Source organism: Corythoichthys intestinalis, chromosome 11 (genome assembly GCF_030265065.1).
Source record: "Corythoichthys intestinalis isolate RoL2023-P3 chromosome 11, ASM3026506v1, whole genome shotgun sequence".
Taxonomy (NCBI): Eukaryota; Metazoa; Chordata; class Actinopteri; order Syngnathiformes; family Syngnathidae; genus Corythoichthys; species Corythoichthys intestinalis.
Window position 1 is genome coordinate 11,209,719 of NC_080405.1, and position 18,264 is coordinate 11,227,982.

Genomic DNA, 18,264 nt, shown 5'->3' on the forward strand with positions numbered 1-18,264 from the left:
TATCTTAACATTGGATATTTACATAGATGTTAGGCAGAAATATTTCATCGATCAGAAATATATTTACTAACCAGATAAACATTCATTCTTAAAAACAAACAAAACATTTGCAACGATATTTACCTTGCTTCTAAAGTTGAAGTAGATGAAATCCTCTTAAAAACGATTAACGCTAGCACTAACCCTTATACAGCAGCTGTGTTGTAGCATACTGCGGCAATAAAGTCCTCTGAGTGCCAGTTGAAAACTGCTAATCAACACTAGCATTGCATTCTCTTGCCGTAGCAAATAGTGGATGCCCTTCCATTTAAAATTGTTCTTACGTAGCAGCATATGGTATCAGATGGAGCCATATTCATTTAAAATTCCTGAGTTTTTGAGTAAGTCTGACGAGCTTCTGGCAAGCTTTAGCGGTGCTCGTGTAGCGGCTGAGAGCTACGTATGTCATGGCAAAATTTGGAAAGCCATTGTTTTAGAATATGTCAAATTATCCAATTTTATTATATTTAACAAGAAAATATGAAGTTCGCTTGTCAAAAAACAAAAAATCCATGAATAACCCGTTTCCTTATGAAAGCCGCAGGGTAGAAACGGCGAGAAAAAAGTAGAGGCCTATAGTCCGAAAAATACGGTATATTATTAACTGTTAAATATTAACACTATAGTAGGTAAAATTCCTGACTGATTGTTCCCAAGTCATTTAAGATACACCATACTGTTAAATGAATACCTCTCTAACCTGTCAAGCAAAGCTAAGGATTTAGCTTTTATACACTATATATCTGCAAAGGAGTCTAGATGTGGTTGGAGTGTAGATTTTTAATTTTGCAAAGTACAAGCACATTTTTTGCTTTCTATCATTCAGAACATTTAAGTACGGTATCTTTGTATTCATCTTTGCAAGGAATCTGGGATGCTTATATGCATTCTGGCAGTATCCAACAGCTCAGAACCTCAACACATCAAACGCATATCTATTGAGAGCACCCAGGTGTGTGATAAAGAAAAGACCGACCTTTTATACATGTATAAACTATTTAAGGCCAGACGATGATGGCTGATGATGGATTTCAGGTTGCTTGAGTTTCCAGTTTGACCCAAGGGAGCCTGTAAAAACAGTTACCTTAACATTGTGTCGGCTTGTTAAAGGAGGAAGTCAGTATTGGGCTTGTAACTATTTTCGGAATGTTTTATCCAGCTTCATGTTCAAGTGGTCTTAAGGGCTTTTGTAGGCTCTTTACTGGCTACTTGGAGCCCCCCCCCCCCCCTTTTTTTTTTTTTTTTTTGTAATACAGGTTAACACGACAGACTACTTAAGTTCTTTTTCCACTTTTGAAGTTTGGCAGAGATTTACAATGTGCTTAAACGCCTAGTGAATTTTCTCTTCTCTTTGTCTTTGTAAAACAAACACACACCACGGTTGGGTTGGCGGGGCTTTTGGATTTACTCCCTTAAAGTACAGAATAAATGAACAAAGTCTGCATTATAACAAATCTAGTGGCCATGCAAATGTGTGACAGCACAATGAAAAACAAACCATCTCTTTTAGCTACAGTTATGTGTAGGGATGGGAATCGAAATCCGATTCCAATTCCGAACAGGTTCCTACTGTTTCAAGGCCTCGACATCACAATGAAAAAGCCTTTAAGATCCCTTTAACGATTCCTAAAGACGCGTATTGCGTCGTGACGTGACGTGTCTTGTTGTCCAGATGCATCAACCTAGCCTGGCGCCAAGAACCACTCGCTCCAAAGTTTGGCTACACTTCACCAGGAAAGAGGGTGAAAATGAAAGGTTACGATGGTTTAGCACGAGCATTGCAGCCGTAAACATAACAATGACAGCACGTAGGTTCAAACGCTCGAAAGTGTGTCTTCACTTCACGAGGAAAAATTACAACAAAGCGCCTTACAGTCATTGCAAGGTCGAGAACTGTATCGGGAGGGAATACGACTGCACTGTCCTTACAGAGAGGCTAAGGCTCAGTCCTGGCTATACAGCTAGCTAAACTCAAAAATGACGATGCAGAAGACGTTGGTATAATTTGCTGACTTTATTCAACCATCATTTGAAGAGTGAAACTAAAAATAGAAATTAAACAAATCAATTTCGTCCCCAATAACAAACAGGTTTGCATCAACGTAAATCGGCGATGATTAGCTGCTAATACAGTAATAATAAACGGTTAACATGCGTTCGCTAGCATTAGCACATCGTTCAAACCACTACACAACTGGATTTAAGTGTCCGATCGCGAGTGGAAACACACAACAACAACACAAAAGATGATACATACAGGCGTTACCTCTGTAGTTATTTTACAAACATGAACAAAAACAAAGATGGTGGGCTCGTAGCAGTGTTTCCTTCTCTCACTAACTCGCTTGGATGCGGCATTTCTTCTCTGCGTGTAAGCGCACTCTTCTTCACGTGAGCGCGTTCTTCTTTGCGTGAGGAAGCGCAAGGGCGCCCCCAATTGAGCGTGAAAGCGCCATTAAAACTAAAAGGCATGCATTTCAATATAATGCTAAATAATACATATTGCCAAAGGCAGAACAACAACCTATATGCCAATATATACAAATATTTTTTATTTCTATTATAAAAAAGTTTCAGTAAAATGTTACACATTCTTGTGTATTTGCCACTTTTTGCCACAGTTAACATTGAGGCTTTGGGCCTCTTTTGACCTCGTTGTGAGTTTGTAAGGTAGGTTGTGACTTCTGATTAAACAAACTCGATGCCAATCCAAATGTCGGTTCTTCTTTTTCCCCAAATTAGAATCGTTAAGAGAATCGATAAAGAATCGAATCGTTACACGATATCGATAATGGAATCGGAATCGTAAAAATCCTATCAATCCCCATCCCTAGTTATGTGTTAGCCAAACACTTCATAATGACCCATAAGTGTTAGTTTCTAATTTTTCCAATTAGGGATGTCCCAATCCAATCACGTCATCAGAAATCGGGCTGATTATGCCATTTTTCAGAGGATTTGAATCTGGTGAAAAGGATCGGGTTTTTAATTTAAAAAATATATTTGTTTTTCTGCTTCTCCATATTTCTACAGCGCCACAGCCTCTCACCCTCCTTCCTGCTAAGTATTGAAGTCAAACTGTCCAGCTTGCGTTTGGTAAGGAAGTGACCTCATGGAGCGTGCCATCGCCATTTTTAGTGCGGCTTACCAGCATTGTAAACAATGGAGGCGGACGATCAAGACGAGGCATTCCTGCTCCTCTTTTCTTCCACAGTTATTGTTTGCAGTTTATCATCTAGAGTGTAGAACAGGCAATGTTTAATTTGTAAATCATAAGGTGCCGGAACGCAAAGTGCATAGAACAGCGCAGGGATGACGAGACGGGCACAGGTTCCGGAACATACGCAAAAAATAGTGCAGAAAACAACACACAAATGCCCACTTGCCATGCTGAGGGACTTTTTTTTCTTTTTTTTTTGTTTGTGCTTTTATGACTCATTTTTTACCAGCTTCCTCCTTTTTGAAAAAAGACAGTAATTGCAATTGTCTTTTTGGCATGTTGAAATTCCCTTTGATCCTGGCTGCTTGCTCCTCGGATGCCACAAATTTCAAAAGATTTTTTTTTTTTTTTTTTTTTTTTTTTTGTAATTTTATGTCAGGGGCATGATTTGTTAGTCCAGCTTTTCAGTGCATCAACAAATCGCCGACTCTTAAAGTTTTACAAACAACATGCAATTCTTGGGGTTTGTTCTGTAAATGAATGTATGCATATTACTATTTTATGAAAATGAATGGGAAATTTGGACGTCCATGGCCGTCAATGGCATCGACTTACATGCGTCAATGGAATTTAAGTACATTGGCATCGATAGAATCAACAAACATGGCCGTCGATGGCATTAAAGAAAGTAAATGCCATTGAAAATCAATGGGAAATTTGGACGTCCATGGCCGTCAATGGCATCGACATTCATAAACGTCAATGGAATCCAAGTACATTACCATCAAAAGAATCGACAAACATGGCCGTCTAAATTGGCCCAATGCAATGTTAATGCCATTGGTAATGGATGGGAAATTTGGACGTTCATGGTCGTCACTGGCATCGACTTCCATATATATCAATGGAATCTGGGACATTTGGGGGGCAACGTCCTATTGATATTTTGTCATTTTCTGTTGATTTGGGGACATACATTTTTTTTCCATTGAAAATTTTATACTGTAATGTCGGTAACTGTGTAATATTCTGATATAATGTTTTCCGAGGCACCCTGAAGTGCACGCAACGTTATTGTTGTTATGGTCACGTGATGCAGGAGTGAGATAGAGAGGCACATGCTGCCGAGAGCCACAAGTTGTGTTCGTGCTGTTAGCGCCATGTGTTAATAAAGAAACAAAGTTGTCAGCACGTCGTGTGTTCGATACTTTTGTCAACGAAAAGCTCAAAACAAGACACTATGCATGGTCCCTTTAAGAGACGGTGGGACTGGAGAGCTGTAAGTAGTAGGAAGCGAGGGGAGGACAGGCGAGAAACAAAAGTTTGCAGTCGAATGTGGCGGCAGTCTGCTTTATTTTGTTTATTGTTTTCTTATTGCGGCCACAATAAAGTGAAGAGAACCATCAACGACTCCTCTCCTTCTTTCTTCCATTCAGGGCTATTACAATACATTTTTTAAAAACAATTTTATATCATTATAATTTTCTATACACGAGAGGTGCCGGAAATTGACCCCTGAGAACAGGTGTCATGAACCTATGTCTTAGCGAGTAATTTCTGCCTCTTTTGATGAGTGCAACTGCCTCTCAGCCAACCAGTGATTTTAAATGTGGTACTGCCAGGCTGGCTGGACGTGTAGAGCTGATAATGCATTCACACATTCTTCAAACGTGCGTCGCAATAATATGCTTCAGTTCAGTGCCCATTGGTGGTCCTTTCATTGCGGATTACACGGAGATGACCGTTTTATTACAGAGCTCGTCTCCCGCGTTATGTCTCCGGTCATCCAGCTGCGGGGCTGGCCCCTCCCAACTCAATGCAGACCGTACTGGAGTTTTAAAAAAATGCGTAGGGAAAAATTAAACCACGAAAAGTGAACTGCGTGGTACCCCTAGTCACAGAGGAGCACGATCAGTTTTTTTCATGACATTTCCGCTTGCCAAAACTGTCGCCACTTCCAGGATCGCCACTGTTATACACAAACACTCCTGGTAGCGGCTTCCAGGAAATATACGCAGCGCCACACCATATGGTTCTATTTATTATTTTCCGACTGGTGAGTGCACAACTGAGCATCGATTGTAACATCCCAAGTAACAATGTCAGACTTTTGTTGTTTTCAAAAGATTTATTTCAATCACAATTCGGTGTGATGCGCTCAATTGCGTACACGAAAAAAAACAGTGATCACAAAACAGAGTTACCGACCCCTGGTCTAGAGGGTGTGGTAATTTCGAAATTTCCTGCCGGCGAGTTATCAGTATCCAGTTCAGAGGTAAACCACACAGGCAATGACGTAACACATGAGGCTGCTCCTTTTTACGCATGCCTAGTTTGCAAAAAATGCAGGCGTAAACTTAAACACACCTTAAACGTAGTGCGGACAGGTATAAAAAAAATAGTCGGCAAAATAACCTGGAGAAAATTATCTGTCCTAGTGTAGACGTAGTTCTACGATCAAAGGCGCAAATCTGCCAATCATCGTTAAACTTGCATAAGTGTGCTGTGGCAACTCATTGTGTAAGTGAGAGGCTGTTCACTGCAGCGTGAGCGTCAAAGCGTGAGTGGACTTACTCAATGAAGCATTTAATAAAGACAAGCCTTTTTCTAGTTATTCCTGTTTAAAAATATTTCACATTATGAAGGCAGCACGGTGGAACAGTAACATGTTTGGAGCTTTTGTTAAAAAAAAATAAAACTTTTTTTCAGTATCTGCGCATCAGTTAGCCAGTATTGGCAGATTCTCAAAATCAGGTGACTCTGTCTCGGGTACAAAAATATGTGATTGGGAAATCCCTAGTTCCAATATCTGTGACCGGTATTCGTGAGACATGTAAAAATGTAAATTCTTGTACAACTGCCGCACTGATTCAAATGAACGGGGCAGGTCAAACTACAATATAAATCTTTTTTCTTCTTTTTCCTTTTCTATGTTTCCCCTAATCTAATTTTATGCTTCATTATTTTAACAAACATCTAATCATTCTTCTCTTAAACAGTATTTCAATCATTTTATGTTTGATGATGATTATGAATGATTTATCTAACATTTATAATTCCTTATCCTTATTCTTCACTAGGGATTTAAAGTCAAGTCAATTGTGTTCATGTGGAAACTTTCCGTAAATCTTATTTTGATGCCAGTGTCATAATAAGCATAAAAGTGTTGACTATATCAACCCATTTTGTCTTGAGACGCTTCAAAGCACAATTAATTAACAAATACTTACGCACAAAAACATCCGAATTGTAAAGGATTTATTAACTGATTTTTAAGCCCATCCTTATTCTTAAATGTATTTTGGTTGAAGTGCAAAAAACTGCAACTTAGCGTATTTTTCAGACTACAAGTCACACCTAAGTAGAAGTCGCACCAGCCATAAAATGCCCAACAAAGAGAAAAAAAACATATATAAGTCGCCCCGGACTATAAGTCGCATTTTGGGGCTGAAATTTACTTGATAAAATCCAACACATAGAACAGATATGTCATCTTGAAAGGCAATTTAATATAAAAATACCATAGAGAACAACATGCTGAATAAGTGTACAGTGCATGAACAACGAAATGCGAATATACTGTCCTCACCAGGACGCTACAGCTCGGTCCTATACAGCGTGCTAAACTCCGAAATGACGATGCTGGATGTCCGTATAATTTGCTGAATCTATTTCATCCTGGATACCAAACAGGTTCGCATCAACGTAAATAAATGATAATTAGGTGCTATTACAGCAATGACACAAGCGGTTAGCATGCGTTCGCTAGCATTAGCTCATCGTTCAAAACAACCACTCAACTGGCTGTAAGTGTCCGATCGCGGGTGGAAAGCACGCAACAACAACAGAAAAGATGATAAACACGGGTGTTGCCTCTGTGGAGATATTTTACAAGCATAAATAATGAACGTAGGTTCGCTGCCTTGTATCTCTCTCGCTAACTCACCCACTCACTCAGAGCTGCGTAGCTGTCAGTCTTCTTCTGGCATGTGAGCGCTCTTCTTCACGTAAACAAGTGCGAGTGCGCCCCCACATGGGCGTGAAAGCGCCACAAACTAAAAGCATGCATTTCAATATAAAAAAGTCAATAATACAATTGAACACACATTGCCGAAGGCAGAACGCGAACGTGGCCAAACATGCTAACAAATTTCCCAAACCATCAGTGTCACTCCAAAAGACCAAAATAACATGTGAAATGATACCATAATGTGTTAATAATTTCACACATAAGTCACACACCCAGCCAAACTTTGAAAAAAAACTGCGACTTATAGTCCGGAAAAAACGGTACCATAAAAAGCGAAAGCAATGTGTAAAAATGTATATTTTGAAAATATGATGGTTTTATGGGGGTGAAATGAAAATCTTACAATTTAAATTCAACATTCATTTCATTCAACATTTTTGTCTCTCTTGGAACGAATGCTTTTCTAAAATATAAAACTTATTGTTGTGTGCCAACACCTCTCCCCCATATGCTTGGTTTACTCATTCTCTTTATCGGTCTCCTAACAGGGTCCACTTGGCTTGGATGGTAAACCAGTAAGTAGACCATAAATCACATGTACAGAACATGTTTCAAGTGTGCATTAGACACGGTTGAACTCTAACTGTGTTTTAACTCCTTTCAGGGACTACCGGGTCTCAAGGGAAGCCAGGTAGACTGGGCACACACATAAAACACGCGTGCACACACACACCCACACACACCTGTTATCCTTGGCCCACGTCAGTACCTGTCATTTCCACCAAAGGAATTCCCTTTTTCGGTCCAAAGGATCCGCGAGGGTGTTTGGTCTGGTACCTCATTAGTCACTTTCACTGCTCCTAAGGGAAGTTTCAGTCAAGTAAACACTTGACGGTAGCCAACTTGTTTCTTGTTCTACCTCCTAAGTCATCCTGTGTGGATGGGGGTTGCATTTGGTCTAGGGCTAAACTGAATAGAATAAAAGATACCTGCTCTAGAGAATTTCAGCTCTGGCTGTTGTTGCAGTAAATTATTTCTTTTTTTTCGCTACCGAAGACTCCGTGTTTTGAAGTGTCAGAAATACTGCAACTAATGTACCTTTGTGTTGATACACAAGCTCTGGGAGAACGTCCAAACTAAAGCCAAACCTTGAAGCGGAGCAAACATGCTGCCCTCTTTCATGAACCATTTTTGGGAAAACTTGCCCACCTTACTAAGAGGCATAATTTCTGCTACCAGCTAAGACAGCTAATAATTAATGAAGCTTTTCGAAAGGAAAAGAAGAAGCACTTTACATAATCCGTGTATTTATTCACCAAGCCCGAATTCTTAAAGGGATCCTTGATCTTTAAGACAAGTAATTCTTAAAAGATAAACGTTAGAATGAGTTATAATAATTTGATATTAAAACCCCTCTTAATGTTTTTGTTTTAATAAAATTTGTAAAATTATTTTAAGTGATAGCTCGCCATTTTTGTTGACGTCGCAGTGCGGTGACGTCAACGGGCCTGTTGCCGAATTTCCAGCGTGTCACTCGTTAGCTACCCCAACATGTCGTCGGTTCTGCCCTTCCAATTTGAAACAGATCGGAAAAGTGAAGAGCAGGACAGCACTGTCGGTCGTTCACAAGACGAGCAGCAAAGGCAAAATGCAGAGCAGGAAATACCTGACAAGACAAGAGTTGGGCAAAACTGGTGATGTACTCGCGGCGAGTGCGTCTCAATGACAACGGAGCGAGAGAATGTATGCTGTTGAGAACTCTGGTTTTTGTAAGCAAATCTTCAAGGTGAGCTATTGCATGATCAAAGTTACTCCATGTATTATTGTATTATTCCATTCCTTATGTAGATTGGTGGCATCCAGAGCCGTCGTGTGCTTTACATACAGTACAGGCCAAAAGTTTGAACACACCTTGTTATTCGTGCATTTTTATTTTCATGACTATTGACATTATAAACTCTCACTGAAGGTATTAAAACTATGAATGCACACGTGTGATAGTCAGGATCGCAGTCGTGTCATGGCTGTTCTCATTAAATTCATCTTCTGGATCGAGTGTCCTCTATGTCCTGTACATCCAACTCACGTTTAGCTACATAAGGGTGGTCCATTAAGTGCTCGGCGCGCATCAGCTGTCCACTGTATCGCTTTATCGGACATGTCTGGATGAGTTTTAGTGGCAGCATCACTCATATTGGGTGAATACTGAACAGACAACTGCCTGATGAACTGACAGTAGAGGTGAATTATTAGCTTCCTCTGTGACTAGCGGTACGCCAGAAGGTTCGCCTACCGCTGTAGTGACAGGAGCGGCTTGCTTGCTTGAGAGAGCGGCCTGCAGTTTGTCTTTGGTGCTTTATTGCACGCATTTCACTCGCTATCCGAGCACGTCGAGGCTTCTTGTGAGGGAAAACAGTTGGAACAGCATTTGATTTTAGTCTCTGCTTATATCCATCCGCTCCGGTGAGCTCTTTCATAAGTTGTCGTCGTCTAAAAGCCTCGAACGTGGTAGGAGAAAAATGGCAAGACCAAAGCCTTGGGTCTTTGGGAAGTTTTGTTTGTCGACAGGCATTTTCCCAAACCTTTCAACTCTTCTTGTCAATAGGAAATCTTGGTGGCCAAGAGGTGTCAGGCGAAATGCAAAGTCCAAACACTTTGCAAATAGAAAAAGCACGAACCCTAATTGCAAACGCTTTGCAAAAGAAAAAAAGCACGAATGCAAACTGCCACAACACGATCCCCAATTCCTAAAGTGCGATCGCAAATTGGCAAAAGCACGAACCCCAATTGCCACAAACACGACAGCAAATGGATCGCAGCACGAATGCAAATTGCCACAACACAATCCCCAATTCCTAAAGCGCGATTGCAAATTGGCAAAAGCACGAACGGCAATTGCCACAACACGACAGCAAATGGCTTGCAGCACGACCGCAAAAGGCACGCAAGACAATTGCAAAGACGATGACCCAGAACTTAAATAAATAAATTAATTAATAATAAAGGCTTACTTTAAATTTCTGTCGTGTTGTGGCAATTAGCGTTCGTGCTTTTGCCAATTTGCTATCGCGCTTTAGGAATTGGGGATCGTGTTGTGGCAGTTTGCATTCGTGCTTTTTTTCTTTTGCAAAGCGTTTGCAATTGGGGTTCGTGCTTTTTCTATTTGCAAAGTGTTTGGACTTTCGCCATTTCGCCTGACACCTTTCGGCCACCGTAGAAATCTGTGGAGACTCACGTCACTCCCCTTGTTTCCATTTGACTGGAAATTGCATCCAAAAGCAGCACATCATGGCATTTTACTTAGCGAATTTAGGCAGCCATACCCAATTGTTAAACACAATTGGAAACGTCCCAATTACGTAATCACTCCGAGCCCGCAAAACATGGCGCCAACTATCGGTCAAAACAGGTACTAAATATTATAAAATATTACCATTGATTTTAACATTTTATGCGTTTATAACAACATATTTTAATACAAGAGAACAATTGTGGTTTTTTAGAGCCTACATATGTTTAAGATCGAAGATCCCTTTAAAAGAAGTGAGTGCACGGTTATGGATACTTTTCCTAATAATGATAGCGAGGTATCTGATCAGAGTAAACCACCTAGTGGTACTGATGTGTTTCAGAAATGAAAAGGTTATTGTAGAAACTTCAGGAAAGCATGTGTTGTTGCATGATGTTAGCCGAGGGAGTCTCTCGGTGGAGAAACCGAATCAAAAGTTTGAATTACATCATGACGGTCATGTTCACATGAATATTTCAAGTCATTTCTCAAGAAGATCAAGCTTGCTTCATACGGTTTTAAAAAATGCTATTTTAGACTATATCAAATGTGCCTGACACAATAGTTAATTATGTAATAGCTAACACCTGTTAACATTATTTTATAAATCACCTTGTCAGAAACCAATGTTTTTGATGGAAAGATGCCATCCCTCATCCAATTTCACGGTCGTGACCTCAAATATAAAGCGTAAAGTCTGTCATCATTGTATCCCAGTGGGATATATTTAAGTCCTTTTTTGGATGCTGGACTCGGGCTGTCAGTTCTTTTTGTGTAAAGCCTTTCAATAATACATCTCTGGACTTCTTAGTGTTGTGCAATGAGCTAATAGTTGAGGCAACGTTCAGGGCTTCAAATCGAATGAGAAATAGGAATAGTGGAAGTAGCAATTAAAGGTGACTATTTTGCTATTTTAGCTGCTCTTCTTTGCTTGCCTCTGCAAACAGCATTATGATCTCATTATCTCATTATGATATGTCTGACTGAGTCAAACTTATATTTATGTATCACTTACATTTATTTGCATTTTTCACATATTTTTTTACATTGGTGAGTGGGTGTCTCGCTGAGCAACTGTTTATACCAGAGCCTTGTAGAAAGGGAGTTGCAACACTCACGTAGGGATCTGTTATACGATTTTAGTTCCGGGTAACGGAGCCTCGAATAGTTTCAAACATGGCTTGGATGAGGGCGGACCCTATTCATTTGAATGGCTGGCTCTCAAATATATTCGTAGGTAAGTTGATGAAAAAAAAACGACCGTCTTTCAATTTTCAATTGTTTGTATTTTATCAGCGGCACTTTCTGATGTAGTTTTATTTGTATATGCATGGCACACTGATATACCATAGACTTCATAATGATATTGAAGGGACACATTCCCCAGACACTGCGCCACGCCTTCAAGAAGTGGGCTGTTCCACACTCCGCTTCAGTCGGTGGAGGTTATTCTCAAACACATGCAGCGATCCGACGGATTTAGGTTGAAAAAGTGCGAAAGCTGTACAGCCAACAGGAAGGATTGTCTCAGGAGTGATTTGTTCCAAGATTTAAGGTAATTATATTTTTCGTACCATGCATGCATTTTTTTAAAAAATAAATAAATGGCAGAAATTTAGCGCTACAGCATTGGCGTCATAATTCGCAATATTTACGTAAAATACAGTGGGGAGAACAAGTATTTGATACACTGTCAATGGGAAAACCCATTGGCAGTGTATCAAATACATGTTCTCCCCACTGTAAATGCTGACTGCCCGGATCTTTGCTCTTTTAACAAAGAATCGAGACTTTTACGTCCATATCTATAAAGAATTCAGGGTTTTACGCATTTATTCCCAAAAATGTCAAAGTAAAAAGCTCTTTGTTGTGATAATACAGCGCCACAGTGGCTTAAAGACTAGCAGCACATTCGACATATTTAGGTAAAATAAATGCTAACTGCCCGGGTCTTTGCTCTTTTAACAAAGAATCGAGACTTTTACATCCATATCTATAAAGAATTCAGGGGTTTACGCATTTATTCCCAAAAATTTCAAAGTAAAAAGCTCTTTGTTGCGATAATGCGGCACCACCGTGGCTTAAAGACTACAGCACATTCGACATATTTACGTAAAATAAATCCTAAATGCTCGTTTTTTTTTGTTTGTTTGTTTGTTCAACCAAGAATTGAGACCTGTTTTACGTCCATATCTATGTTGAATCCAGGGATTTGAGCATTTATTCACAAGAATTTTCAACGTAAAAAACTCCTTGCCTGTGTTTCCACTCGGTCAGATTTGACGGAAATAGGCCCCCTATTAATCGGCCCTGTGTCCCGTCAATATATTATGAAGTCTATGTATATACATATATTTTTTATCTCTCAAGCGATTTTCTACTGCTTTTTAGGGTGACTCCGCTAACTGGGAAGGTATCCCCAGGGATACATTAAGTCACTACCTCTTTTAAATTGTCATTGTCTTTGTGACATACTTATCTGCATACACTTATATTATACTGTATACATGTTCTGTGTTTCTTATGTCATTTTTATGTTGATTTGTGTGATATGGACACCCCGTGTGACTCCTGAATAAAGATCATATATTAGAGATGTGTACAGATTGAAAAGTGATGTCAACAACTAATAGAAACAAAGTTATAATCCATCCGTTATCTTCCTCTTAATCCAGTTGCGGGGGCAGCAGTTGAAAACTAATGTATATTTTCACGACGCACATCATGCTGCTGCTTGTGCTGGGGACAGCTGCTGGTGCGTGCTGATGGTGACTGCTGGCTGCGACTTCTGGTTATGGCCACTGAACCCAATTTTAAACAGCAAAAAAAGCCTTTAAATTTTATGTTTTGATGGCTGACCATTACCATCCATTTTTTCTGCTGCTCTTGGTCTTTAGGGAAACCATACATACGATAGCCCTTTTCAGACCGATTGGTACATCTAAATGCTGCACAACCAACCATCACAGATCTATAAAATGTTAGTTGTAAATAGTGAACCATGACGCCAATTTCACCAATTGTTGAATAAGAAAAATTAGATATGGTTTTCTTTATCAGAGCTTAATGAGCTATTATTTTTGAATGTATTATCACAGGCAAGTGAATCAAGGAAATCTAGACATTCCATGGAAAAACAGTATTCTAGATGTGAAAAAGGAAAAACGCAAATCAGCTTCCATTTGGATATAAAAGTTGATTTCCATGTTAATGCTAACACAAACATGAAACTTTACCTCCACAACATGGGAAAGTTCCATTCTGCGTAACAGTTTACATAGTTTTCAGTTGTCACCTTTCCACGGCAAATGTAAAACTAGCATTTACCAACCAACCAACACCAATATCTTACAATCCAATGACATCATCAAACTAGTACTTAGATACGTGATTTTATCTATTTGTACCATAAATGTCGCAATCACTACTGTCAGTTCCGTAGAAAACCATTACAGCGCTGTGCCTGGAACAATTCACGCCTACATGAACCATGTGACCACCCGCGGCGAAATCAGAGAGTGTCGCAACTCTTTCTACATGGCTCTGGTTTATACTAAAACATCATGTGGCCATTGGCGAAAAGGGCAGGTAATTGCATTAATAACACCTTCGAGGATTTGAAATCTGTTTGTTTGTAGTAGTTTGACTTACAAAAGAAAGTGAAATCAAATCACAAGCTACCTATAAGACGTGGCATGGTCAACTTTAATACGCTTATTTTATCTGTGGATGGCCACAATGGATGCCTAAAGAAATCCTTTTGAGAGACAGACTTTTTACCTCCGCTTTTCTGCCGACCGTCGATCTTCAATAGGATTCTTGAAAAGTGCTGTGTAAAGTTCTCGTCTTATGGTGAAACATCTTCAAATACGGTACTCAGCATGGCTAAACCAAAAGGCATAACTGCCTGATCTTGACACTTGATGTAATGCTGTGAGGTGCCATTTTCATATTCATGTTGCCTGTCTTAGAGATGATTTATCATTGACCATCTGTCTCCGTTTATCTCCTTCCCTTCCACAGGGACCAGCCGGGCCCAAGGGAGAAAAGGTATGTTTTACTACGGTCTGAGACCAGTTAACCAAGCACTTTTTGCACGTATCTCACAGTAGTTGACAAACATCATTGCAAACATAACTGATCAGATAGGGGTGTTCTTCACCCTCCCACATTCACATTGACTAGGCATCCATCATAGGAGCAATAGATTACATGTAGAAATGTGGGAGCTCATGTGTCTCGCCACATTCTCACGTCAGGGCACTTAACAGGTTTACAGGCCTCGATGATAGCCAGATGTTTTCCCGCTCTGTGAACCCCTGGCCAAGTCCAAGACAATCATGAGCCATGCAAGAGCTGGCAGAGGGGCATCACGCATTGAGGATTTTTACACATTGTGTGCTTCTAGTCATTAATGCTCAAATTTGTCAGGATAAACTCATCCGCGATGAACAACACAATTTACATAAACAGCATCAGTCAGTCTGACATTAATGGATTGCAAATGACACACGATGCTTAAGTCGAGAAAACTGGCACTCTATATTTAATCATGCTAGGAGGTAGCTCCCAATTCTATAGCCAAGAAGCAATAATCAGCTATAACACAGCAGCAGCTGTCAGATGATTCCAATTACAGCAACAAAAAAATTAATTGAATAATTTTTCTTTTCCATTTGCATCCAGGGTGACCAAGGAGACATTGGGCCAAGGGTAAGATACGCTTTAACTGTGACTTAGCGATTTACATAAAATGTTTAAAACTGTTTTACATAAGAAAAAGCTCCGCATCATAACTTGTTTATGACAACTTGCACATAAACAGCAGTCAGACTAATTAATCTAATAATTGTTTTTTCAAAGGTAAGTATTTCCAACTTTTCTGGTTTGTTCTTCATAATTTAAACGATAGATATGATTTTATTTTCTGGTTTTGTCACCGTTTCTTGTCTCTATTTTTTTTTTTTTTTAAATTGATTCTATTGCTCCAACCACAATGACATCACATCAACGTGCTGACCTGAGTTCTCAGAAGTTACCAGGAAATTAATACATTGGACCCTCATGATACGAGCACCAGCCGCTCCACGACCAAGCTCATAACATAAATGTGCTCTTATCATTACCTAAGAAATAACTGAATTCCAGTTAATGTGTGCAACACTTCCCATGTCCCCAATGTTACCCCTAAATAATAATTAAAGGCATCAATAAGTAGGAGTGTGGTGATTTGTACCTTTTTTCGTAAAACAATTTCTTGTAACTGAAGCTACTCTAGCGTCATGTACCACATACAGTGGGGCAAATAAGTATTTAGTCAACAACTAATTGTGCAAGTTCTCCCACTTGAAAGTATTAGAGAGGCCTGCAATTGTCAACATGGGTAAACCTCAACCATGAGAGACAGAATGTGGGGAAAAAGCCCAGAAAATCACATTGTTTGATTTTTAAAGAATTTATTTGCAAATCATGGTGCAAAATAAGTATTTGGTCAATACCAAAAGTTAATCTCAATACTTTGTTATGTACCCTTTGTTGGCAATAATGGAGGCCAAACGTTTTCTGTAACTCTTCACAAGCTTTTCACACACTGTTGCTGGTATTTTGGCCCATTCCTCCATGCAGATCTCATCTAGAGAAGTGATGTTTTGAGGCTGTCATTGGGCAACATGGACTTTCAACTCCCTCCACAGATTTTCAATGGGGTTGAGATCTGGAGACTGGCGAGGCCACTCCAGGACCTTGAAATGCTTCTTACGAAGCCACTCCTTTGTTGCCCTGGCTGTGTGTTTGGGATCATTGTCATGCTGAAAGACCCAGCCACGTCTCATCTTTTTATGCCCTTGCTGATGGAAGGAGATTTTCACTCAAAATCTCCCGATACATGGCCCCATTCATTCTTTCCTTTTCACAGATCAGTCGTCCTGGTTCCTTTGCAGAAAAACAGCCCCAAAGCATGATGTTTCCACCCCATGCTTCACAGTGGGTATGGTCTTCTTTGGATGCAATTCAGTATTCTTTCTCCTCCAAACATGAGAACCTGTGTTTCTACCAAAAAGTTCTATTTTGGTTTCATCTGACCATAACACATTCTCCCTGTCCTCTTCTGGATCATCCAAATGCTCTCTAGCGAACCGCAGACGGGCCTGGACGTGTACTGGCTTCAGCAGGGGGACACGTCTTGCAGCGTTGCAATGTGTTACTGATAGTAGCCTTTGTTACTGCGGTCCCAGCTCTCTGTAGGTCATTCACTAGGTCCACCCGTGTGGTTCTGGAATTTTTCCTCACCGTTCTTGTTATCATTTTCACGCCACAGGGTGAGATCTTGCATGGAGCCCCAGATCGAGGGAGAGTATATGTGGTCTTGAATGTCTTCCACTTTCTAGTAATTGCTCCCACAGTTGATTTCTTTACACCAAGCGTTTTACCTATTGAGGATTCAGTCTTCCCAGCCTGGTGCAGGTCTACAATTTAGTCTCTGGTGTCGTTCGACAGCTCTTTGGTCTTGGCCATTGTGGAGTTTGGAGTGTGACTGACTGAGACTGTGGACAGGTGTCTTTTATACCGATAATGAGTTAAAACAGGTGCCATTAATACAGGTAACGAGTGGAGCCTCGTTAGACCTCGTTAGAACAAGTTAGACCTCTTTGACAGCCAGAAATCTTGCTTGTTTGTCGATGACCAAATACTTATTTTCCACTCTAATTTGGAAATGAATTCTTTAAAAATCAAACAATGTCATTTTCTGTTTTTTTTTTTCTACATTCTGTCTCTCATGGTTGAGGTTTACCCACGTTGACAATTACAGGCCTTTCTAATCTTTTCAAGTAGGAGAACTTGCACAATTGGTGGTTGACTAAATGTATGTATATGAAGATATTACTACCAAATCATTTGTAATTGCAATCATTTTCTGGGAGAAATTGAGCATTATCTGACAGAATTGCAGGGGTGCCAATACTTTTGGCCCGCAGTGTACATACACCGTAACATGAACAAAACAAAATTTTTGGTGTAAGTAAACTGGGGGATGTGGTTAATATTCACAAAGAGGATGAGGGGCAGATGGGGGATTCCGTTGATGTGAGATGCTCATATGCCAGATAGTGGGATGCCAGGACACTTGGGGAATAAAAGCAAAAAAGAGAGGGCTCACATGCCAGCTGGTGGGATGTTGAGGCACTCTGACACGCCAAGTGAGAGAGATGCTTTTCTGAATTTGCTTGCATTATTTTCTGACAATGCTCTTATCGTGGAAAAACCCGTAAGGTAAGGTGCTCATATCATGAGGGTCCACTGTATTACGACATGACAACTCCATCTAACATTAATAAGTCTAAATAAAGGTTTGATTGTGCAATGTGATCAGGCAATGGAATTTTTCCTGATTTCTTCTTAGCAGTTAGTTGATGACAGCACATTTTCGTTTTGAGACAAACTCTGGCACAGACATTTTTCTCAACTCACAACAGAAAAACAATACCAAGCTAAGAAAAAATATGTTTACCTTACATCTGCTGCTGGAACAGCAGCAACAGTCATCTGGTTCCTCGGATGAAGTTGAAAATGTCCTCATCATCTAACCATGATAGTTATACACTTTAGAAATTATGATAGAACTGTATAAATAAAGCCTTGCCACAAAAGACAAAACAATAGTTGTGGGAGCGCCAGAGTTGCCATCTAGTCTCAAACCGAAGTATTTTTTTCAAACATTCTGAGGTGACTAAGCTGTTTATATCTGCCCTATGTTGTCAATCTTGCCTTTTTATGTGATATCATTCCACTCACCATGACATTATGCAA

At 39.9% G+C, this 18,264-nt stretch overlaps 1 protein-coding gene across 1 annotated transcript in view; it reads left to right on the plus strand.

The window, feature by feature from the left end:
• Window positions 1-18,264, plus strand: part of LOC130923779 (collagen alpha-1(XXIII) chain-like) — a 300,171-nt gene that overhangs the window by 226,371 nt on the left and 55,536 nt on the right. The window contains exons 5-8 of the mRNA XM_057849748.1: window positions 7,718-7,744; window positions 7,834-7,860; window positions 14,482-14,508; window positions 15,145-15,171. Of these exons, the coding sequence (XP_057705731.1) occupies window positions 7,718-7,744; window positions 7,834-7,860; window positions 14,482-14,508; window positions 15,145-15,171 (108 nt within the window). The remainder of the gene's footprint in view (window positions 1-7,717; window positions 7,745-7,833; window positions 7,861-14,481; window positions 14,509-15,144; window positions 15,172-18,264) is intronic.